General features: G+C 41.0%; 2 protein-coding genes across 2 annotated transcripts in view; one reads left to right on the forward strand and one right to left on the reverse strand.

The window, feature by feature from the left end:
• The window catches only part of GPR137C (G protein-coupled receptor 137C), a 69,756-nt gene extending 55,771 nt beyond the window's left edge, over positions 1 to 13,985 (reverse strand). Inside the window, exon 1 of the mRNA XM_004602011.2 lies at positions 13,219 to 13,985. Coding sequence (XP_004602068.2) covers positions 13,219 to 13,662 — 444 coding nt within the window. The 5' untranslated portion in view covers positions 13,663 to 13,985. The remainder of the gene's footprint in view (positions 1 to 13,218) is intronic.
• A 404-nt stretch (positions 13,986 to 14,389) lies between these two features.
• The window catches only part of TXNDC16 (thioredoxin domain containing 16), a 104,440-nt gene continuing 93,335 nt past the window's right edge, over positions 14,390 to 25,494 (forward strand). The window contains exon 1 of the mRNA XM_055131465.1: positions 14,390 to 14,537. The gene's annotated coding sequence lies outside the window, so the exon portion shown is untranslated. The remainder of the gene's footprint in view (positions 14,538 to 25,494) is intronic.

Consider the following 25,494-nt stretch of genomic DNA (forward strand, 5'->3'; position numbering starts at 1 on the left):
AAACCACTCTATCAAAAATTTTCAAACCTACTAAATTTCATCCTGTTCCTTTGTTGTACATTCTTCCTTCTTTTCTGCTTCTTAGGCTGATTTTTTTAGATTCATCCATGTTGTGTCTATCAATAGCTCCTTTCTCTTTTTAAATCAATGAATAGCATCCTTTTGTAGGATATACCTTAAACTATTTCACCATTTTTCCATTTGTTTTTGGGCCATAACCAGTGATGCTTAGGGTTTACTCTTGACTCTACATTCAGGGATCACTCTTGGCAGAGCTCAGGGGACCATATGGGGTGCTGGAGATTGAACCTGGGTTGGCTGTGTGCAAGGCAATAGCCTTTTCAGTTTGGGGATAGTATGAATAAAGCTAGTATAAATATTCATGTGCGAGTTTTCACAGCGACATATGCTTTATTTCTCTTGCTATCTAGGAATATAAATGTTTATGTAAAGGTTTTACTTTTTTTTGGAAACTGACAGATTATTTTCCAAAGTGGTTGACAACTTTACATATTAATAATATCAGTGTATATGCTGCAATTAATCCACATGTTTTTGTAAATACTTGGTAAGATCACTCTTTTAAAGTTTTGTCTTCCTAGTCAGTTTTTACTGGTTTATCTTTACTGTTGTAACTTTTATTTTGTAACTACTTTTATTTGCTTCTTGACCATGTATACATCTTTTGTGAAGTATCTGTTCATTTACTTTGTCCACATTGATTATGGACTTTCTTGTTAATGAGTTGCAAGAGTTCTTTTATAAAATACAATTATGCCCTGCAAACTTGTTCAATAATCACTTACTAGCTATAGACGTGTTTGGAAATGAGGATTTTCTCTCTAAACAATCATATATTCTTTTTTTTTTTTTTTGGTTTTTGGGTCACACCTGGTGATGCACAGGGGTTACTCCTGGCTCTGAACTCAGGAATTACTCCTGGCAGTGCTCAGGGGACCATATAGGATGCTGGGATTTGAACCCGGGTCTGCCGCATGCAAGGCAAATGCCCTACCCGCTTTGCTATTGCTCCAGCCCCAACAATCATATATTCTATATATGAAAATTAAACATCTTTCTTACTTTTGTTTAAAACTCTCCCCTTTATCTTACTGCAATTGCTAAAGGACTCTACTACGAAGGTAAGAAGTGTGGATCTATTTTTGTCCTAGGGAGTAATCTTTCAATCTTCCATGTTTAAGTATAATATCAGACTGTTTCTTGTATATGCCCCTTACTATGCTAAGGAATCTATCTTTTCTAGATTGTTAAATATTTATGTTTTTAAAAAAATGAATGGTGAAGAGATGCCTCTAGACCCTGTACCAGGCTGAGTCTCATATCTGGGGCACTCCGGAGTGGGGTGGGTGAGCCCACTACCTGCCCAAACAGAGCCCCAGCAACTGAAAACTCCACACTCCAATTGCCATCATGCTCATGGCCAGGCTCTACAGGCTAGGACGAGCCTCATCAGGAATGGATCTGTTGAGAAACTCAGGTATGGAGGTTTTGTGATGAAATCTTTAGGCTCTAATGGAGTCAGGGGTCAGGGATGGGCTACCTCACCCACTCCCCTGTTCTTCCAGGAACCTGGCAATCACAGCTATGAACTGCCTCTGAATTGCCATATAAGCTCATTAACCAGACATGATCCAGAGACTCATAAATAAATCTCACAATAGATCAAAAAGTTACAGAGATGCTTCTGTACCCCTCAAATTTAACTCCATTCTGTATCACCCCATTCAAAGTTTTTGAATTTTTGCAGTGACACCTCAAACTCTATTATCACTGATAAACCAGGAGTAGTACACAATATTAGATGGGATGTAAAGTAGAAGGCAACCATCTAGATTAACAAAATATAAACATGCAAGGCTTAACCTGTAACAACATGTTAATAATCTCTTATACAAGGGCTTAATGACTCCAGGGTGAGATACAATAATCTTTACACACTTTCCTCTAAGGAAATGTTTTTTGATCATTTTTAGCGAATTATTCATAACAAGCATTATAAAATTATTTAGGACATGCTCTTGGGGCAGGCTTGGGTGGTGATTAGGAAAACTGGAAATAATGGTGGTGGGACGGTGTAATGGTAGTGGGATTGGTGCTGGAATATTGAATATAACAAATAAAATCATCAAAAACAACTTTAAAAAATAAAGCAATGGTGTTGAATTTTGTTGAAACTTTACTGTATTTATTAATGAATTAACTTTTTTATACATTGAAAATATGGTCTATTACACTGATTTTTGAGTTAAACTGATGTTCCATTCTTCGAATACAATACATTCTCAAAATATACTATATTCTTAAATTTTATTTTTATATTTTATTTATGAAAGAACCTTGATTCCATGGTCATGAGAGATATTTGAAATCATTTCTCACAAATCTTTTTTTTGATTTTAATATTGTCCTCACAATAGTTTTATCAATTAGACATTACCATTCATTTTTGAAAATGGGCCTTAGACACATGGATGTTTAAGAACTTTCCTAAGTCCACACTACTGATTTAGTGTTGAGATAATTTTTAATCACTGTCTCATTACATATAATTGGTTAAACATTGTCTTCATGATCTAAGAGGTGGTCAATAGCTAAAAACAATCCAATTGTTAATAAAAATAATGTGTCTTACTGGAAATAGTATTCAATAAATGGTCATTCTTGGTACTTCTTTACTAGTTTTGTCTTTTTCATCAATGGTATAATTTTTTCAATGATGTATGTTGCAAATTCCCATGGAATAAGTTTATTAGTTTCTCCTTGGTGTTAATATTTTTTTTTTGCTTTTATGTTAGTGTAACATGATTTAAAAATTTTTAAATGCATTTACTCTCTTCTTTTAGTCCTGGTATTAGGAGTGACTCTTGTGAATAACATATAACTGGATTTGTTTTTTTATGGCATATTGAACATTTTCTTTGCGTTAGAATGTAAAATTCAGGACACCCTTGATCCCAAAATATAGGAAGGAGGGACTAAGTAGGGAGGCAGGGAGAAAAGACAGAGGAGAAGCAACAGGGGCATATTGTCATGTCCATCAGTGTTGTTAAGGAATGATAGAGCTAAATATTCAGACCACAGAGTCAGTAACACTGAAATCATGAGACCAAAACTTTAAAAACAAACTTAAAAAGGTATCTGTGGAGATGGCAGGGTGAGGGAATGAGGGTGGGTTGGAATGGGGGGTGGGAGAGGGAGCCTGTGAACATCGGTGGAGGGAAGATGAAACTGGTGGTGGGTAATGAAACAATTACGTCTAGAATCTAACTGTAAAACTTTGCAAATCATGGTGCTTTAATAAAATAAAACTTGGGGAAAATATTAAATAAAAAAGATCCTATGCAGTTTAGCCAGAACAACATTCTAGTTCTTTCTAGTTAAATACTTACAAATATAGGGAATGCTGGATCATATAGCAGTACTTATTTTTCAGGAACTCCTGTTTTCAATAGTAGCTACACTATTCTTTAATTTTCATTTTTGGGTCACATCTGGTGGTGCTCAGGGCTTATTCCTATCTTTGCACTCAGGGATCACTTCTGGTGGTATTTGGGGGACCAGGGATGCTGGGGATAAAACTTAGGTTGGTTGCTGCACCTCTCCTGCCCCAACTATGCTATTTTAGATTCCTACCAAAAATACGCAGGGTTCCTTTTTTTCTACATCTTTTCTTACTACCACTGTCTTGTCATTACATGTTTATAATAGCTATAATGATATGTGACAGATATCTCATTGTGGTTTTGATTTGCACTTACTTGATAATTACCAACATACGGCATTCATCCCACCTCCCAGGTGCTTGACCACTTATGTTTTGTATGTAGAAATATCTGTTTGAGATTTTTGTCTTATTTAATTGGATTATTAGGTTTATTAGGGTATTAGGTTTTTTTGTCCAATTTAATTGAATTAGGTTTATTAGGTTATTTTTATAGTATTATAGAATTTTTTAAAAAAACCTTTGAGATTAACCCCTTAATAAGTATATGATTAGCAGTACTTTCTCCCATTCAGTAAGATGCCCTTTTACTCGTGATTGATTCTTTCGTTGTGTGGGTGTTTTTCTTTGATACAACATCATCTGTTTATATTTTTTTGCTTCTGTTTTTGTTGTTCATGACATTGCCAAGATCAATGCCATCATTTTTCCCCACTAGATTTTCTTCTAGTTTACATAACTTAGAAAACAAGTCCTTTTTTTTTTTTTTATTTCTTTTTGGGTCACACCTGGCGATGCACAGGGGTTACTCCTGGCTTTGCACTCAGGAATTACTCCTGGTGGTGCTCAGCGGACCATATGGGATGCTGGGAATCAAACCCGGGTCGACCACATGCAAGGCAAACTACCCTATCCGCTGTACTATCGCTCCAGCCCCAGAAAACAAGTCTTAATAATTTAAGACTAAATTTAAGATGACTAAAGCAAATATCTGTTCTGTGCACAACTGAATTAGAGATGAACAGAAATAAAATGGGGAAACTCACAAATAAGTGAGAGTCCACACTTGAAAAATTTATTACATCAAAGCAGCAATCAAAAGGGAAATCAGAAAATAGCCAAGACATGACAATTATGTTAGCTTTAGCCTCACATATGCAATTTGTATTACATTCTGGTAATTTCCTTCTGTCCTGTTTGAGTTGTCATGATAGGATGTTAATTTACTCAAATCTTATTTACATGTGTTGAGATGATTATATGAACTTTGTCTTTTATTATTGTGGTATGTTATATAACTAAGTTGTGGTAAATGATTCTTTTAACATGTAGCTTAATTCTGTCTCCTACTATTGCGGTGCTTTATATCTATGATTGTCAAGAATCTTGGCCTATAGTTTTCTTTTCATGTGGTGCCTTTGTCGGAATGTAGTATCAGTATTATGTTGATTCACAGGACAGGTTTGCAAGCATTTCTTCGTTTTCAACTTTTTATAAGATTTTGAGAAGGACTGGTGTTAATTCTTTATATTCTGGTAAAGGCTGGTATGTATGTGTGTGTGGATATTCAAGTGTCAGAATACATGGCTAGCATGTTCAAGATCCAAGTTGGTCCTTGGCACTACATGGCTCTTACCTCAAGGATCCCATTGAGTGTAATTCCAATCACACACACACACACACACACACACACACAAACATTTTTGTAGACTTTTAAAGGAAAGCTGTATGGGTCTGGGCTTTACTTTGTTGGAAGGGTTTTGATTACTGATTCATTCTCTATACAAGTTAGAGGTCTGTTCATTTTCTACATCTTTAAATCTAAGCTGTATGCTTGTAGGAATTCACTCATTTCTTCTAGGTTATCTAAGTTTTTGGTGTATATTGTTCATAGTCAATTGTTCATTTGTGGTGGGCAGGGGATTCTCTAGTGGTGTTTGTTGGACCAAGAGGACATTTCTAGTGATACTAGGCCTCACAGGTGCTCTGGTCTGAACATGTAGAGATACTTGGGTCTGGTGGTATTCAGGGGGTCATGCAATGCTCATAATCAAACTCAGGGCCTTATGCATGCAAAGAGTGCTCTCAATCCCTTTGAACTGCACTACCCAATGTAAAATTCTTCTTACTGTGGCATCTGATATAATGTTGCTTCCATTTATTTTATTTTTCTTCTTAGTCAAGAGTTGGCGGAATTCATCTTTGCTCCCCCTCCAAAACATCCCAAAAACCTTAGCTTCATTTCATCAACTCTTAAAGTTTTCCTATCATTTTCTATTTTATTTTTTTAATGTATGGTAGCACTGTCATCCCATTGTTCATCAATTTGCTCAAGCGGGCACCAGTAACATCTCCATTGTGAAACTTATTGTTACTGTTCTGGGCATATCGAATATGCCACGGGGAGCTTTCCAGGCTCTGCTGTGTGGGTGGGATACTCTTGGTAGCTTGCTGGGCTCTCCGAGAGGGATAGAGGAATCTAACTTGGGTCGGCCATGTGCAAGGCAAACACCCTACCCGCTGTGCTATTGCTCCAGTGCATTTTTTAAGTGCACCTACATTTATTTTATTCTTTTAAATATTCTGTATTTTAAATGTTTATAATCTTCCCTTTCCTTTTCCTCCTTCACTTCTTGTTGATACAGTGATGGGTGGAGGTTGCACAGGTTGCACACACCTGGTTATAGTATTTGCCAGGTTCATACCTCAAATTGCAGTGCTTGCACACTGGGTCATGGTGCTCACCAACATTTGCACTCCTTTAGTTGGAGTGTTTGCATATATATTCTCCAGGGATTTAATTCTTAGTTAAGGTACATAAATAATGGTTGTTGTGCTCTGAGGCAGTGGTATCATGCTTATTGGGAGTCACTTCTCTTTTTGTGGTGTTTACAAAAACCTGGCTGCAGTACAGTAAGCAAGCTCCTTGTAGTGGCTGGGATTATAGACAGTAGAGCTATTAAGAATGCACTTGGTGCATATAGGACACCAGAGATTTGAACTCCTGATGATATGCTGCCAAGGCTGCCAGTTTTAAGCTACTGTGCTATTCCTCCAGGCCCTGTTTATTTTTGCTCTGATCTTCAATGGCTTTCTCTGCTAATTTTGGTTTCAGTTTTTTTCTCTTTCTAACTCCTTGAGGTGTAAATCAGGTTGTTCGTCTTAAGTTTATTTTCATTAGTTATAGCACCTCTGCAACACCTTGCATTGTTCGGAGGCCACTAGGGTAGCCACTTTGGGGGACAGTTTGTGCCAGGGAACATATCCATGGTGTGCATGTGTTCTATCACCTTAATCCACATTCTCAGTCCTCTAAAATCTTTTTTATAAGGGTCATATTTATCACTAAGAACTTTCCTTAGTACTATGACAGTTTCCTATTTCCCCAAAATTTTATGCTGTATTTCTTTAATCTCAAGGAATATTTTAAGTTCCGGGGCTGGAGCAATAGCACAGCAGGTAGGGTGTTTGCCTTGCACGCGGCCAACCCGGGTTCAAACCCCAGCATCCCATGTGGTTCCCTGAGCATCGCTAGCGTAATTCCTGAGTGCAGAGCCAGGACTAGCCCCTGTGCATCGCCGGGTGTGACCCAAAAAGCAAAAAAAAAAAACAAAAAACAAAAACAAAAAACAAACCCCCACACAAAAACAAGAAATATTTTAATTTACTTTTAGATTTCTTCTTAATCCAATGATTGTTCAAGAGTGTTAATTTCCACATAGTTGCAAATTTTTCATTTAACTTACATTTATTTCCAAGTTATTCCACCATGGTCAGAAAAGATACTAGGTATGCTTTTAAGCTTCTTAAATTTGCTAATCTAATTTCAAAGGTTGAGCTCAAGTTCCTTGAAATTTTATCTGCCAGGATTCTGAATATAAAATATAAATATTTCTCAACAGGATGATCTGCATTTTCCTCCGGGTGCTTTAGGTTACTACCAAGTCAAATGATTTAAAATAGTTATTTTTAGGGTTTCGGTTCCCCTTCAAAATGATAGAAGGCTTTAAAACTTATTTGAGAATAAGTTTGTTATGTATTCCCAGGTAATGCTTTTCTTTCTACATTTTGTAACTTCCTTATTCAAGCACATGATATAGATAAGGCACAAGTCCTATCATCAAACACAAATAACCTGTTTAGTTTCCTCCACCTCATCCACTGAAAACGTATATTTGGAGAATTCTTATACTAGCTGGAGAGAGTTAGAATTTCTGATTAGACCTCGACATAGGTAATGCCTCCAATGTGTGCCTTAGACACCTAGCACATGAAATTAAAAGCCAGATTTTAGGCTAGTAGAACACAAATAATAATTATCCCTGATCCAAGACAACTATCAGTGTCTTTTATCATTCTGCATTATCTTTTTCAAGTGCCTTTGTCCAGCAAAGACAAAAGAACGTAATGAGGTGGCTATTCTCAGAGAGCTTTTCATAGCTTCAAAACTACATCAAATCAACTTTTTTCTTAAAAATACCTTTTTACTGACACTGGGACTGGAGTGATAGCTCAGCGGGTAGTGTTTGCCTTGCATGCGGCTGACCCAGGTTTGATTCTTCCATCCCTCTCAGAGAGCCCGGCAAGCTACAAAGAGTATCCCGCCCACACGGCAGAGTCTGGCAAGCTCCCCGTGGCATATTCGATATGCCAAAAACAGTAACAACAAGTCTCACAATGGAGATGTTACTGGTGTCCACTCGAGCAGATTGATGAACAAGGGGATGACAGTGCTACTGACATTGACTCTACTCTCCTCACTGGATAAACTGGTAATGGACACTGTACATAAAGTCCTTTTGAATATACTTCCTAATTGTAAAAAATATTCTTACTAACATTTCACTACTATTTTGTGTACCTATAAAACATGATTATGTTCTTCAACCACATGCTCACTACCCTTCTCATAAACATGCATAGCTTTCACTGGAAATACTCCTAAATGTGGATAGACTATTATGTTAACCTAACTTTACATTAAACCAAGTTCCTTCTCCCCCCTTTTGAAGCTTGTTCTAAAGCCTATGTTCGCTAGATTCATTCCACACTTTATAAGTTGATTTCTATTTCTTTTATTTTTTAATATTCTGGTATTTGGGACACACCCAGATGTGCTCAGGGGTTACACCTGGTAGTGCTCATAAGACATTATGTAATGCTGGCGAGCAGCTGGAGTGGCCTCATTTAAGGTAAGCATCTTACCTCTGTACTATCTTTCTCGTCATAAAGTCCCTTCTCTTCAGTTCTTTCCTCTGTAAATTTTGGATTTTAACAATCTTGTAAAGGACAATGACAGCAACCAAAGATAGGAGAACAATAATGTTCAATTTAATTTTCTTAGCTATTTTTTTTCCTTAGCTATTTTGAATTATGTTTAAGTCACTATATTTTGTCTCAATAATGTACCTTGTACTTTTATTATAAAATTACATGCAAATAGATCAATATGAGCCTCAAACATAAACTCATTGATTTTGTCATGCATCATAATATTCCAAAGATAGTATACTATCAATTCTCATTTTAAGTCCTTCCATTGCTTCAAATGGTACAGAATATTTTATCTGATGATTTGTTTTAAAGATTGAGTCTCTCTATGACAGAAATATAGGTGTGTGAACCTCGCTGATAAAGTACATATTTCAAATGAACTAGGGCGGCAAAAGTATAGTTGGCATATTTAGTGTATAAGTTTTCCCTTTTCTCCAAACTATCTGCATTTAAGAGCTCAGGTATAAGAAAAGTACTTCAGAAAGGGCTATTTCCTCTTATATCAAATTTATTCAAGTAAAGCCAAGAAGAGTGGTTTAAGAAATTTTAACTTACTGAAAACCTAACAAAAGTTTTAGAAGAGCACATATTTGAAATGTGTTCAAAGTAGTAATAATTCTTTTACTAACTTCATTTTTATACTGCTCCAAGGATCTTTCTAGCTTAGTCATTAAAGTCAAGATGTGTTAAATTCATGAAATATTTTTAAGAAGTCAGACAAAAAGTAGGACTGGTATTTGATATGGAAATACCAGAAAAGTTAGTACTTTATTTAAACCACAAAGGCAGAGTGATTTAGTAGCTATACAGTACAAGAATCTAGAGATGTGACTCAGTGGTAGAGTATATATCTTGCATGTTTGAGGTAAGTGGTTTTTATACCCAGCATAAGCAGGGGAGGGGAAGCTCAACTATTCAGAAAAATACAGGGCTTAGGGGTTTAAAAAAATTAAAAATGAAAAAAAACCAAATATTAAGTTTTATATCTGTCACCACACAACTTTCTCTACCACCTTGTTGTAATATTAAAAACTTAAGTTCACAGATCCATCAGTGGAAAGTTTACTTCTTATTACTTGAATAATATATAAAAACCAAAATTCAGTACTTAGTTTTTTAAGAAGAGGTTTTTATTTCACAATGGAGACATTACTAGTGCCCGCTCGAGTAAATCGATGAGTACGAGATGACAGTGGTCATTTATTCTTAATTCTTCTTCTTCTTCTTATTTACTTTTTTGGGTCACACCAGGTGATGCTCAGGGGTTACTCCTGGCTCTGCACTCGAATTACTCTTGGCAGTGCTTGGGGGACCATATGGGATGCCAGGGATCGAACCCAGGTTGGCCGCATGCAAGGATAACACCCTATCCAGTGTACTTCAGCTTAGGCCCTCACTTTTAAATGTAGATGTATTTAGATTTTCTCTAATGAATAGGAAAACAAATTCATGATCAAAATTTTTAATTTTCTTTTTTTGGGTCACACCCTGCAGTACTCAGGGGTTATTCCTGGCTCTGCACTCAGGGATCACTGCTGGTGGGGCTCAGGGGTACCAAATGGAATGTTGTGGATCAAACCTCAGTCCACAGCAAGCCAAGAAACTGCTCTACAACCATTGTGCTATTGGTCTGGCTCCCCATCTTTAAATAGGTTGAAAATATGTTCTTTTAAATAGTTATGTGCTTTAAAATGGCTAGATTATAGACAAATAATCTAAACCCTTTTTGAGAAGACACTGTGAAAGGAAAGAGCTTTAGACACAACTTTGTTTTCTAGGTTACTTGAGTTTTATTGTTTGTTAAAAAAACACTATTACATAAACAAGAGGTTAATTATTTTTTTTTTTCTGTAGGACTATACTGAGATACTATTAAAACAATCTTAAGTGACATAACTTTATTGTCCTTTGAAAACCAATTTCCACTGGCCTGGCAAGGTACCCGTGGCATATTCGACATGTCAAAAATAGTAACAGCAAGTCTCACAATGAGACATTACTGGTGCCCGCTTGAGCAAATCAATGAACAACGAGACATCAGTGCTACAGAGCTTCTTTTGGGGGGTCACAGGTGATACTCAGGGCTTACTCCTGGCTCTGCACTCAGGGATCACGCCTGGCAGTGATGCTGGGCATCAAACCCAGGTCAGCTGCATGCAAGTCAATGCAATGCAGTACCCTATAACTGTACTATGTCTCTGGTCCCAATAAGAGATTCATTTAAAAGGAAGACTTTACATATTGAAATTTTTATGTACTAGCTTGAAATATAACCATAAACAAAAAATTCCAATTTAGAATTTTATGCTGTTGGGGCATGATTTTTTGAATTGAGCTTAAATATAATAGCCAACCCCCACCCATTCCATGATAAGGTCTAGTTTCTGTATTTAGCTCAAAAAGAAGAGAGAAACTGATTGGAAGAGGCACAGGGTGATTTTCTGGGCACTGTAAATGCTCTATGTGTTAATCTGGGTTGTAGTAACTTGTAATGCACAAGGAAAATTTCACTGAGCTGTACAGTGAAGACCTGTAGCACTTGATAGTATATTGTATATCTTTAGAATAAAAGTTAAAGGGTGTTTGGCCACTTTAAGAAATTTCCACCAACTACTTTATAGTGGCTCATTAAAACAATCCTGTGGTCAAATGTAGAGAGGAAAAAAATACTAATATTTATAGCATACAGACTTCATGACATTCTGACAATATTGGGGTTGATATATCTGAACTATATTTGAAGTCAGATATTCAGCAATGATAAGGAAGAAATGATGTCAAGAAGAATGCAAATTAGCAGTTTACTTATAAAGGCCAGAATATTAAGACAGCTTAGACAAAAAGAGAGAAGATGAGAATACAATCAAATAAGTGCATGACTACAGCATGATTATTTATGTTTGTCCATGCTTTTTTTGCTGCCGCTGCTTACTGTTTAGCTATTTGTTATTATATTGCTTGGGCTGCCTCAGGATGGAGAAAGAAAAGAAAGTTAGATTAATGTTGTTACTGATTTTCAACTGTTGTTTTCCAGTGTGCTTTTAAAAAGCTTAAGTTATAACTGTGATTTTCAGTTTGTACATTGTACTTCCTATTTAAAGGAGAGAACTACTGATTTATGTTGGAAATATACACTGACTATAATTCAAATGTTTTTCACCTTTGCTCAGAACTATGTTAATTCTTATCACCTCCAAAAGCTTTTGAGAGGATTAGTTGCACACACCAATATTGTTCTATATTAAGTCAGTATTAAGCATATGATGTCACCTTGTTTCCTCTGCTGCTCAAGCTTTTTTTTTTCCCCGGGGGGCGGGGCGGGGAGACCATTTTTTTGGGCAAGCTTCAAAATTCTGTCGCTTACCTACCACTAGCAGCCACACATGATTGACAACCTCACACTTCCAAACCTGTTTGAAATGGGTCAAATACCTAAGCGCTGCAGAACAATGCGACCCAACCAGCAATTCCTCATCAAGAGAAAGGGGGTGTGATTAGGTTCCAGTTCTAAAGCAAGTTACTGAAAAAAAAAAAACCACCAGAAAACCCCCAAAACAAAACAAAAAAAACCCCCACAAAACCCACCCAACCCCCCCCCCCAAAAAAACCAAACCCCAAATGAAACATAAAACAAAACCAAATCCCCCCAAACAAATAACCCATCCCAAACAGTTTAGGGGGGGGTGTTTCTGTTTTGGGCATTACGTTAAGCGCGTCCTTGCTCGCCCCCTGCCTACCCCCCGCCCCCAACACTAGGCTGGAAAGGGGTAGCCTGAATGGCCAGGGCAAACCTTCAGGGCTTTCTGGAGCTCTTTCTATGCCCCCCCACCCCACTCCCCACCCCCGCGTTGATATTGGACCTGGATGCCTGCGGGGGAACTCTCGGACGTAATGTGCGCCAGACTGAGCGGGCAGCGGGAGAGGAGATGCAGGAGGGAATATCAGCTTCTAATAAAAGAAACGCAGCAACAATAGCGGAGGAGCAGCTCTGCCTGGTGACGTAATGGCTGGCCGCGCGCCAGCCTCCGCCGAGCTGCTGCTACCTCAGCACCCGACCTCTCTGCACAGCCGGGCTCCGGCCCGAGCCGCCGCGGCCACCGCTTCTCGCCCGGCCGGTGCGTCGCCTCAGGGGGCCAGAACCTCCGAAGACAGGGGTGTCCGGCCGCGCTGAAGTTGTCCAAACACCCCCACTCATTCATTCGCCCTCGCCAACCCCCTCAAGAAACCTGGTCCATCCGCGGCTTTTAACTTTCGGGCGAAAACCGCGGCGCCCACTCCGCCCGTGCCTCAGTTTCCCCAGGCTGAGTTCGGCTCCGTCTCGCACCGTCCATCCTCCGCACCCCCACCCGCTACAGACACACACACACACACACACCTCCGCTTCACCCCATCCCGCCTCCCCCCGCCCCCCAGGCCCCCGGCCGGGGCTCCGCAGGAGTTGGTAGCGGCGGCCGCCCCGCACGCCTGTCCTCCCGCCTTACCTCGGCCAGGTAGAGGTTGAGGAGACAGAGCGTGGAGAACTGGAGACAGGAGGGGAAGCAGTAGAGCAGCCAGTGGGGGAAGAAGTGCAGGTGAGCGGGCGGCCGGAGCAGGGGCAGCGAGCCGCTGAGCGAGAAGGCGGCGGAGAAGAGGGTGGTCCTGAGCGCTGCCCACAGGAGACAGAGGAAGAGGCAGAGGCTCTGGTAACTCAGCCGCCGCTCGCGGTACAGGAGCAGCCGCCACAGCTGCAGGTAGGCAAAGGCGAAGAGCGCGGCGTAGAGCAGGGCGTGCAGGACGCTCAGAGCCAACTGCACCGAGCCGGGCATCGCGGCGCCCGAGGCTGCCGCCGCCGCCGCCGCCGCGCCGTCCCCGCCGGGCGTCGAGGGCTCCCGGCCGGCCACGGGGGCCGCGGGGGCGGCCGCCGGACCCGGCACGGACACCCTCATGAGGGGGGCTGAGGGCTGGCGGGGTGGGGGGGAGAGGGGGAAGGAGCGCGGGAAGAAAGACGCCGGATTCGGAGCCGCCGTCGAGGGGTGGGGGAGAAGGCTTTTCCCCTTACCCCCCACCCACCCCAGTCTCCAACCCCAGGAAGTGCCGTGACAGGACCCGGAGCCCCGCGCCGAGCAGTCAAGGCTCCCAGGATCCCGCCTCCTTTCCCCTCCTCCCCTCCTGCCCCCCCCCCCTCCGGGGGGTCTCGGCTCCTCCTGCTGCGGCTCGACTCCGTAAGCTGCAAAAAACAACTCTCCGCTGGAGACAATCAGCTGAGAAACCCGAGCATTTGAGGCGCTCGCTCCGCACCGTGGGCTCGCGCCGATTGGTCCAGCCGGGCACGCCCCCCGCGCGCCGCACTCGGAAGACCACGGGTCGCGGGAGCCGTCGCTCTAGAGCCTCGACCTCTGATAGGACGTTCGCTTTCTCCGCTTTCTCCCGCCTCTTCACTCCCCACCCACGCTGCCGATTGGCTCGGCAACTGCACAGCCCGCTCGCGCCGGCGGGAGGACTCGTTTGTCGCCTGTCACCAGGGGCGGCTCTGGCTCCGCCTTCTGCACTTCTCATTGGTTGGAGAATCCTACGTAAGGAACACGAGGAGTGGGAGGAGCCCCGCGGGCTTTTTTTTTTTTCCCCCCCCTGCGTAAGAGTCAGACTCCTCGGAGCTGGAGGTGGTCTCTAATGCCGAAGGAGGGGGCGCTACTCGCTAGCCGGTGGGCGTAGCTGTACGCGGCGGCCTGGCCTAGACGAGCGTGTCTCCGCCTTCTGTTTCTGTTTCTAGTGGCGGGGACTGTCGGTCGCGCGCCAGGGAATGCCCACAGGTCTCGGGCAGGTAGGTGGCAGCAGCGCGGGACCTTAATTAAGACAAGGGCTGTGGTTTCTGTCTGCAGAGGTTGAGGCTTCAGACTGGTCCCACCCCGCCAGAGCCGAACCTCCAAATTCTGGACTTTGTTGCTTAAGTAGGGCCCTCTCCTGCATCCGTTCGAGGGGCGTTTGGCTCACTGTTTTTTTTTTTTTTTTTTGTCTAGCGTGAGCAGCGAAGTAGGGATGGATGAGGCGAAGGGTGAAGTGATAAAAATCCTCCCGGGGGAAGGTTCTTTAGAGCTGAGCGATGTTCGGAGGGGAGGAGCTGTCTTTAGGGCCAAGGTGGGTCCGTGAACCTTCGAATTTGGGAAGAAACTCCGAGCATGAATTTAAGCTTTAAAAAGGCAGATTCAGTCTTGTAAGTCTTTGATGGATGGAGAAAGAAAAGGCAGAGGAGTCTGGGCTGAAACTGCACGTGTCAGTTCAAACCTTCTTCCTGTGTGTGCTAGTTGATGGCTCAGAGAGGTGCACCACAAATACTGTAGTGAGGAACTGCCAAGGCATATTGCACTGACCCAGAACATTTGTCGATGTGATTGATGACGGCCCCGGGATATTTATTTGGTGATAAAACAAAGTAGTACACAAATTGAAGTAAACTAGTGAACGATACTGCTACATTTGCTGGTGCAGCCGAGAGCCAGACTTTTCTAACCCCCCCAAATCCTAATGTTTCTGCCCAAGAAGAGTGTTGCTACCTTGGTAGCAAAGTCAAAGTCATCCACAGGAAATGACAATATCCGTTTTGTACTTCAGCGTTAGGGGCTAAAAGTTCAGGTACTAGATGTTGGCATATTTTGGATTTCTTGTAGGGTGGCGAAAAACTGTGATAGGTGTTAAGGCAGTGTTCTCTTCCATGGTGATCCCTTATCAGAACACCTTGTGCAATGCTCTATACAGTCGATTGTAACAGCTGTAAAAACTAATCCGTCTCATTCAACAGTTACATTCTAAAGGAGGAGTGCATGTTTAGTAGAATTTAAGAACCTTGCTTTCAGAACTGGAGAGTTGACCTATGGAACTGAGCTGGGTGGGAGGCATTGGGGATAAGAGGGGTCTTGGGATATTGGTGGAGGACAGTGGCACTTCTGGTGGTAGGTGTAGTATTGGAATGTGTATGCATGAAACCGCAGTTGAGTATTATAAATGATGGTACCTCAAGTGGAAAAATTTTAATGCTGACTTATGGATTCTTAGACTAAGGACTCACAAAGCACTAGAGTGCTTGACAGTACTGAGTTAACTACTTTTATAAGCTTAAATGCATGGAATTAAGCATGACCTCTGATTGAATTTAACCAAAATCTTGGGGCAATTCTTTTTCCCTGGCCTGTCTATTTTTGTGTATCCTTAACCAAGAAAGTACAAGTTTCAGGTCAAGAATAGATTTTGACCATGAGGGTTTTTGGTTTTATTTTTTTGTCATTTTCTCCCACATTCTCTATTCAAATTGATAGAAAACCATAGTTAGATAGTAAACCATAGTTAGGCCCATACTATTTTTTTTTTCATTTTTTTCTTAGGTTTTTGTTGTTTGTTTTGGGGCCATACTTGCCTGTGCTTAGGGATTATTCCTGTCTCTGCAGTCAGGGATCACTCCTGGTAGGGCTCAGAGGATCATATGGGGTGTTAGGGATCCAACCTGGGTGAACAGTGTATAAGGCAAGTTCCCTAGTTTTGTTTGTTTGCTCAAGTTCCCTAGTCTTGTTTGTTTTAAATTCTAGTGTTAGAGCAAATACTGATAGCCTCTTCTCCCGTGCCCCCTCCCTTTTTTTTTTTTGTGATGAGGGTGTGGTAAGTCTGGAGAACGAAAAAAGAGGGTTTGATTCTAACTGCTTTAAAGAGACTGAGAGATACTGCATTTCTAATATCTTAAGAGATTATCTCTCATGGGAAGGTACTGGGGGTGCTTGTTCTCCACTAGAGTATTTTACTAAACTAATATTTGGCAGAATTTTTTTTTGAATAGGAACTTTGTAACAAGTTGTTCCCCGTTTGTTGCAAAATAGGAAATGTTTCATTTCCAAAATACTGATGCCCACAGGTTTTGGGATTTGCATAAGGGAAAAAATAGGGATTAACATATTTTTAAATTAACATACACTTAAAAATAGGGATTAACATTTAAAACATAGGGATTAACATTATTTTTATTGTAAAGGAAATGTAGGCTTGAAAAGGAGACATCAAGCAAGTATGTTGCAGACCAACTTGTTACATTTCTTTTGTTTTTTTGCACCTTATCTAGTGGTACTCAGGGGACCATGTGGATTGAGCCAGGATCTGTATACAAGGCAAGCACCTATACTTCTATACTCTTTCTTCTGCTTTTGTTGTTAGATTTCTAAAAATTGAAATATGTCCAAGTGCACAATGATCGAATGTTGTTGTTCTAGCACCTACTTTCTATGTTTTTTTAATAATTTTTTTTATAGACTTACAAACTTCCTTTTTCTTTTTCTTTTCTTTTCTATTTTTTTTCTACTTTTTGGGTCACACCAGGCGATGCTCAGGGATTACTCCTGGTTTTGCAGTCAGGAATCACTACTGGTGGTGCTCAGGGAACCATGTGGGAAGCTGGGAATGGAACGCGGGTTGGCCATGTGCAAGGACTACCCACAGTGCTATCGCTGCAGCCCCAGACTTACAAACTTTCATGATTATGTTTCAGTCATACATTTCTACTATATTTTTTTCATCTCTGGGATATACTCCCAGAAGTGGTATTGCTGGGTCAAATGGGAGCTCAATTTCTAATTTTTTGAGAAACGTTCATACTGTTTTTCAAAAAGGCTGAACCAGTCGGCATTCCCACCAGCAGTGAGAGTCCCTTTTTTCCCACATCCATGCCAACACTGGTTACTTTTGTTCTTTTGGATGTGGGCCAGTCTCTGTAGCACCTACTTTCTTAAACTGTTGGTTGTGACCCTACATAAGGTTGCATATCTTTTTCCTTTTTCTTTTGAGTTTACTTATTTTTTAGAAAAATTTTTATTAGTGAATCACAGTGAGGTACAGTTACAGACTTACAACTTTTCGTGCTTGTGTTTCAGTCATACAATGCTCGAGTACCCATCCTTCCATCAGTGCACATCCTCTACCACCAATGATCCCAGTATCCCTCTCACCCCTCCACCCCATCCCCCCCGACCCAACCTGACCTCTGTGGCAGGGCATTCCCTTTTGTTCTGTCTCCCCTTTTGGGTGTTGTGGTTTGCAACAGAGGTATTGAGCAGCCACCTTGTTTGATCTGTAGTCTGCATTCAGCGTGCATCTCCCTTCCCAAGCGGGTCTTTTAACCACACTTTACTTGGTGTTCCCTTCTCTATCTGAGCTGCTTTTCCTCCAGCATGTAACGCCAGCTTCCAAGCTGTGGAACCAACCTCCTGGTACTAATCTCTACTATTCTACTAATCCTATTCTATTACTTTATATTCCATAGAGGAGTGCAATCTTTCTATGTCTGTCTCTCTCTTTTTGACTCATTTCATTTAGCATGATACTTTCCATATTGATCCACTTATATGCAAGGGTCATGACTTCATCTTTTCTAACAGCTGTATAGTATTCCACTGTGTAGATGTACCAAAGTTTCTTTAACCACTCATCTGTTCTCGGCATTTGGGTTTTTTCCAGATTCTGACTATTGTAAACAGTGCTGCAATGAACGTTCGAGTGCAGATGTCATTTCGACTATATTTTTTTGCCTCTCCGGGATATATTCCCAGGAGTGGTATTGCTGGGTCAAATGGGAGCTCAATTTCTAATTTTTTAGAAGCCTCCATACTGTTTTCTAAAAGGGCTGAACCAGTTGGCATCCCCACCAGCACTGTAGGAGAGTCCCTTTCTCCCCACATCCACACCAACAGCAGTTTCTTTTGTTCTTTTTGATGTGTGCCAGTCTCTGTTGTGTGATGTGATATCTCGTAGTTGTTTTGATCTGCATCTTTCTGATGATTAGTGGTGAAGAGCATTTTTTCCCTTTTTTTAAAAAAAAATTAGATCACTGTGAGATAGTTACAAGCTTTCATGTTTGGGTTACAATCACACAATGATCAAACACCCATCCCTCCACCAGTGCATATTCCCCACCACCAATATCCCCGGTATATACCCCCCTTTCCTTTTCCTACCCTCCCCCTGCCTTCATGGCAGACAATATTCCTCATACTCTTTCTCTACTTTTGGGCATTATGGCTTGCAACATAGACATTGAGAGGTCATCATGTTTGATCCATTATCTACTTTTGGCACTCACCTCTCATCCCGATTGATTTCTCCAGCCATCATTTTCTGAGTGATACCTTCTCTATTCCATCTGCCTTCTCCCCTCCACTCCAGAAGCAGGCTTCCAGCTATGGGGCAATCCTCCTGGCCCTTGTATCTACTGTCCTTGGGTGTCAGCCTCATGTGATGTTATTCTGTACTCCACAAATGAGTACAATCCCTCTATGTCTGTCCCTCTCTGTCTATCCATTTATAAGCAAATTTCATGACTTCAGCTCTCCGAACAGCTGTGTAGTATTCCATTGTATAGATGTACCAAAGTTTCTTTCACCAGTTATCTGTTCTAGGGCACTTGGGTTGTTTCCAGATTTTGGCTATTGTGAGCAGTGCTGCAATGAATATATAGGTACAGATGTCATTTCTACTGTGCTTTTTTGCATCCTTGGGATATTTATCCAGAAGTGGTATTGTGGGGTCATATGGAAGCTCAATTTCTAGTTTATGAAGGACTGTCCATATTGTTTTCCAGAATGGCTGGACCAGTCAGCATTCCCACCAACACTGAAAGAGCATCTCTTTTTTCCCACATCCACACCAGCACTGGTTGTTTTTGTTCTTTTGAATGTGTGCCAGTCTCTGTGGTGTGAGATGATATCTCATTGTTGTTTTGATTTGCATCTCCCTGATGACTAGTGATGTGGAGCATTTTTTCATGTGCCTTTTGGCCATTTGTATTTCTTTTTTGAGGAAACTTCTGTTCATTTCTTCTCCCCATTTTTTGACGGGGTTGGAGTTTTTTTCCTTATACAATTCTATTAGTGTCTTGTACATCCTGGATATTAATCCTTTATCAGATGGCTATTGGATAAATATTCTTTCCCATTCTATGGGCTCTTTCTGTATTTTGGTCACTGTTTCTTTTGAAGTGCAAAAGCTTCTTACTTTGATGTAGTCCCATTTGTTTATGTTTGCTTCCACTTGCATGGTCAGTGCTGTTTCATCCTTAAAGATGTGAAGAGCATTTTTTCATGTGCCTTTTGGCCATTCATATTTCTTCCTTGAGAAAGTGTCTGTTCATTTCATCGACCCATATTTTGATGGGGTTGGATGTTTTCTTCTTGCTGATCCAACCAGTGCCTTGTATATCCTTGATATGAACCCCTTATCAGATGGGTAGTGTGTGAATATTCTTTCCCATTCTGTAGATTGTCTTTGTATTTTGGTCACTGTTTCTTTTGCGGTACAAAAGCTTCTTAGTTAAATATAGTCCCATTTGTTTATCTCTGTTTCCACTTGGTTGATCAGTTCTGTGTCATCTTTGAAGATACCTTTAGCCTCAATATTGTGGAGGGTTTTGCTGACCTTGTCTTCAATGTACCTTATGGATTCTGGTCTGATGTTGAAGTCTTTAATCCATTTTTATCTGACTTTTGTGAATGGTGTTAGGTCAAGGTCTAAGCCCATTTTATTGCATATGGTTGTCCAGAGGGTTGTATAACGTTTAAAAAATATTTTAAAAATAAATTATGACTTGTTTGTAAATATTTTGTGTATCTTTTTTATTTACTTGAATACCCATGGTCACAATAATTTCTTAAGCTGAAAGGGGTCATAGTAAAGCTTCAGAAACCTGGATCCAGAGCAATAGTATAGTGGGCTGGGCATTTACCTTGCTTAGACTGACCTGGGTTCAATCCCCAGCACCCTGAATGGTCTTCTGACTTCTTCAGGAGTGATCCCTGAGCACAGAACCAGGAGTAAGCCCTGGGCACTGTCAGGTGTGGCCCCAAAACAAAACAAAACACCCAAAAGAACAACCACTCCCCTCCAAACAGAGCTTCAGGAACCATATACTATACAATAATATTCAGAAAACAGTTCTGCTTTTAAATTTTTGAAAGGGGGCTAGAAAGATAGTACAAGGGATAGCACTACATGGTCACCAGAGACCTCCAGGAACCACCAGGTGTGGCCCTGGACCTTCCTGAGCACTAGGACCTGTGTGTTACTGGCCTATAGTCTTTGCGTCCTTGCATTGAACTCCTACCCTGGTTGGCCAAGAATTCTCAGGAATGGCCCCTGACTTTCTGAGCACCATTTGGGAGCCACCCCAGGCAAAACATGAAAAATAAATGTTTGAAAGATCAGTGTTAGAGTAATTTCCTCTCTTAGATCAGGGCTTCACAGGGAGTCTTTTAATTTTTATTGGAATTATGTGGTTTACAGTACTATTAATAATGGTTTTTCATACACATAATTTCAACACCACATCCATCACCAGTATGCCCATCTCCCTTCCCCAAGAACCCCAATACCCATCCCTCTCAATTGTGTGTATCAGTTCTCTCAGTATGTTGTCTTTGGACCATTCTTGCTACTTTACTGTGTGTCTGACATTCTTCCACAGAAATTCTTAAACTTTTCCACTCATGACATGATCTCTATTGGCCTTTGTAACCTCGGGTATATAGAACTGGAATACAGATCAAACATTTGCATACAATAAATCATAAATTTATTTAAAAAGAAGATTTAAAAGTTATGTGGTCTCATGTGGAGTGGAGACCTGTAGTTTAAGAAGGCTAGGCTCTAGAGGATCCCAATTCCAAAATGGGATTGCTCTAATTGAAAAGGGCTACCAGCTGCTCCCTTTGCCTAGGGAACAGAGAAAGACAAACCCCCCTTTACACTCGTGGCCCTGGCTGTGGGATCACTATTTTCTTTGGAATCCTTCTCTTTGCTTCCTGGGGACTTTTGCAGCATCTTGGTGCTGAACAAAATCAAACTTTTGTTACCCTTATTTTGCTACCATAGACACGTTTGCTGAGTTGAGCCCTTTTGGTACCATAGTCCTGCTTGTCATCTGTTTCTATTTGTTGTTTGTTAAAAGTTAAGTTGAGGTGAAAATTACATTGTACAGAACAACTCTGCTTAGTGCTGAAAGAAACGTTATACTGATAATTTAGGGCACCTTTCAGGCCCAAAAGGTAAGTTTGCAGAGTTGGGAATTCTGTGTGTAGTATTGTCACACGTTTTTACTGGCACCTGTTATGGTAAAAGTCAATTTCATTATAAAGAATTAAGGTATTGCCCTTGTGAATCTTCTACAATAAAATTCTGTCAATTCCCTGTAAATTCTCTGAAATACACTGTCTTAATGTCCAGAATATGTACTTTTTGTACAAGGTACTCCTGGCTGTTACAAATATCAATAGAATTAGACCAAGTTATAATATTATTACAATCCAAGACATCAGAGGTTTAAAAAATTAATTTATGATTACTCTGGGTAATCTGGGAGCTTTGCCATTTTCTCTGAGACTTGTTTGGGCAGAGAGGGCTTCACCCTGATTATAATCATCATAGCAGGAAGAGGAAGTGCATCTTCATTCATGATACATATGTGTTGATTCTTTAAAACTTTCAGAAGTTGGGGCTAGAACAATAGCACAGCGGATATGGTGTTTGCCTTGCATGCAGCCAACCTGGGTTTAATTCCTGGCATTCCATATTGTCCCCCGAGCACCACCAGAGTGTTTCTAACTGCAAAGCCAGGAGTGACCCCTGAGCACCACTGGGTATGACCCCCCCCCAAAAAAAATCTGAATGTACTAAGGAAAAAATTTAAAAAAAAAGAAGAAAAGCTTCCAGGAAGTTATAATGTGTTACTTTGCACTTTCATTTGCACAAGTAGTCATGGTCATTGTAATTCATGAAAATGGGGAATTATAGAATGTTATAATTGTCACATGTACAGGGAACATGAAATACCTGGACAGTCCAGCCTTCTTGTCAACAGATTCTTTTTTGTAAATGTGTAGGACAGTACCGCAATTCTCCCCCCCCCCCCCACCAATCCATCCAGTCACTGTGAAGCTCACGGTCCCTGTTCTCTTAATAATGATCAGTAGCCAAAATTCCTATCAGTCCACACATGATAAATGATATATTTCCATGTCTTTTGAATATGTAGGGGAGTGTCAGGACACATAACTGTTAGATGTTCTCATTTGGATAGTGGGAGGAGAGAAAACATACAAAACTCTGGATTAGCAATTCTTTTTGGTTTTATGTTTTGGCCATACCCGCAATGCTCAGGGTTTTTCCCTAGGGCTATAAATAAATTCATAGCCACACAGTCATGGGTACATGTTCATTATAAATTCATCAGGCACATGCCACCTCCCAATTGTCACAGTGAGCTTCAATAAATATTTTACCACTTTTTAACATGGATCACGAGTGTAATGCCAGTCAGTCACTGATAAAAACTTTTCTTAATTATACATGGAACATTTTTTTTGTGCTCAGCTTCTGAGCCAGTATTTGGGTTCTTATGAGAGAAATATATCATTCTAATTGGTGTACTATTGGAGACATGGTGTTTCATTTGTTTTATTTTTGCCAGCGGTTGCTCCCAAGTACTGCTCAGGTCTAGTGACTAATCCTGGTATTACTTAACCAACTGAACAAGATGGTCAGTGATTGGGCCTGGCAATGTGATGCTCTTGAACCCAAGAGTAGTGGGGTGTCTCTAGGGTCACACTTAGCTAGAATGTGGGGGTTGGGGGGAAACATGAAGTAGGGTATTTAACTTGGGGCATTGTGCATGCAACACATGCTCTCCTGTGCCATCCCCCATGTCCAAGGTAGCTTAGTTCTTTTCCTGCCAGAGTCTCATTGATTAACTACAGATTCTCTTGTATTGTGCTCCTTGTGGTATCCATGCTGATGCATAATCACTAGTTAAGTGTTTTAGTGGTTGTGACAGAAGAAAAAAGGCTTGACATAACACACTTTGACTTTCAAAATTGTTGCCTTGGCTAAGAGATGTTTATATCAGGTAAGGTTCTTGCCTTGCCAACCCAGATTTGATTCCTAGCACTCATACGGTCCCTTCTGAGCCCACTAAGAATGATCTTTGAGCACCTCTGTGGGTGGCTCCAAAATAAATTAAAAACTACTGCCTGAGAAAGGTATCCACAGTTGCTCCTTTTTAATTACTGAGAATAAGTCACATGGTGGCATAACTAACTTCACCAGAAGTAGCACAGAAGTCAAGGATAATCCTCCCAGAGAACTGCAGCTATTCACATATATTAAGGGACAACAAAGTAACAAGATCTCATTTCTCTCTAAACACATATCACCCTATTTTGATACTTAGATTTTTTTATAATAAATTTATTTATTTTTAATTAATGAATCACCATGAGGGTACAGTTACGGATTTATACACATTTGTGCTTATGTTTCCCTCATACAAAGTTCGAGAACCCATCCCTTCACCAGTGCCCATACTCCACCACCAGTAAACCCAGCATCCCTCCCATCCTCCCCAATCCCATCTCCCCCCACCCCACCCTGTCACTGTGGCAGGGCATTCCCTTCTGTTCTCTCCCTCTAATTAGCTGTTGTGGTTTGCAATAAAGGTGTTGAGTGGCCACTGTGCTCAGTCTCTAGCCCTCATTCAGCCGCAACTCTTTTCTCCCACATGGCCTTCGACTACATTATAGTTGGTGATCCCTTCTCTGAGTTGCCCTTTCACGAGAATGTGAGGCCAGCCTCCAAGCCATGGAGTCAACCTCCTGGTAGTTGTTTCTACAATTCTTGGGTGTTAGTCTCCAACTCTGTTATTCTATATGCCATAGATGAGTGCAATCTTTCTATGTCTGTCTCTCTCTTTCTGACTCATTTCACTTAGCATGAAACTTTTCATGCCGATCCACTTAAATAAAAAAATTGTGACCTCCTTTTTTCTAACAGCTGCATAGTATTCCATTGTATAGATGTACCAAAGTTTCCTCAACCAGTCATCCGTTCTAGGGCATTCGTGTTTTTTCCAGATTCTGGCTATTGTAAACAGTGCTGCGATGAACATACATGTGCAGATGCCATTTCGATTATACTTTTTTGCCTCTCTGGGATATATTCCCAGCAGTGGTATTGCTGGGTCAAATGGGAGTTCAATTTCTAATTTTTTGAGAATCGTCCATATTGTTTTCCAGAAGGGCTGAACCAGTCGGCATTCCCACCAGCAGTGTAGAAGGGTCCCTTTCTCCCCACATCCTCTCCAACAGCGGTTGCTTTTGTTCTTTTGGATGTGCGCTAGTCTCTGTGGTGTGAGGTGGTATCTTGTGGTTGTTTTGATCTGCATCTCTCTGATGATTAGTGATGTTGAGCACTTTTTCATGTGCCTTTTGGCCATTCGTATTTCTTCCTTGGTAAAGTTTCTGTTCCTTTCTTCGCCCCATTTTTTGATGGGGTTGGATGTTTTCTTCTTGTAGAGTTCAACCAGTGCTTTATATACCATTGATATCAACCCCTTATCTGATGGGTATTGTGTAAATATCCTTTCCCATTCTGTGGATAGTCTTTGGATTCTGGTCACTGTATCTTTTTCGGTGCAGAAGCTTTTTAGTTTAATGTAGTCCCATTTGTTGATCTCTGTTTTTACTAGATTGCTTAGTTCTGTGTCACCTTTGAAGATACCTTTATCTTCAATATCGTGGAGGGTTTTGCCGACCTTGTCTTCAATGTACCTTATGATTTGTGGTCTAATGTTGAGGTCTTTAATCCATTTTGATCTGACTTTTGTGCATGGTGTCAGGTCAAGGTCTACACCCATTTTTTTTGCATGTGGTTGTCCAGTTGTGCCAGCACCATTTGTTAAAGAGGCTTTCCTTGCTCCACTTCAC

Source organism: Sorex araneus, chromosome 3 (assembly GCF_027595985.1).
Source record: "Sorex araneus isolate mSorAra2 chromosome 3, mSorAra2.pri, whole genome shotgun sequence".
NCBI lineage: Eukaryota > Metazoa > Chordata > Mammalia > Eulipotyphla > Soricidae > Sorex > Sorex araneus.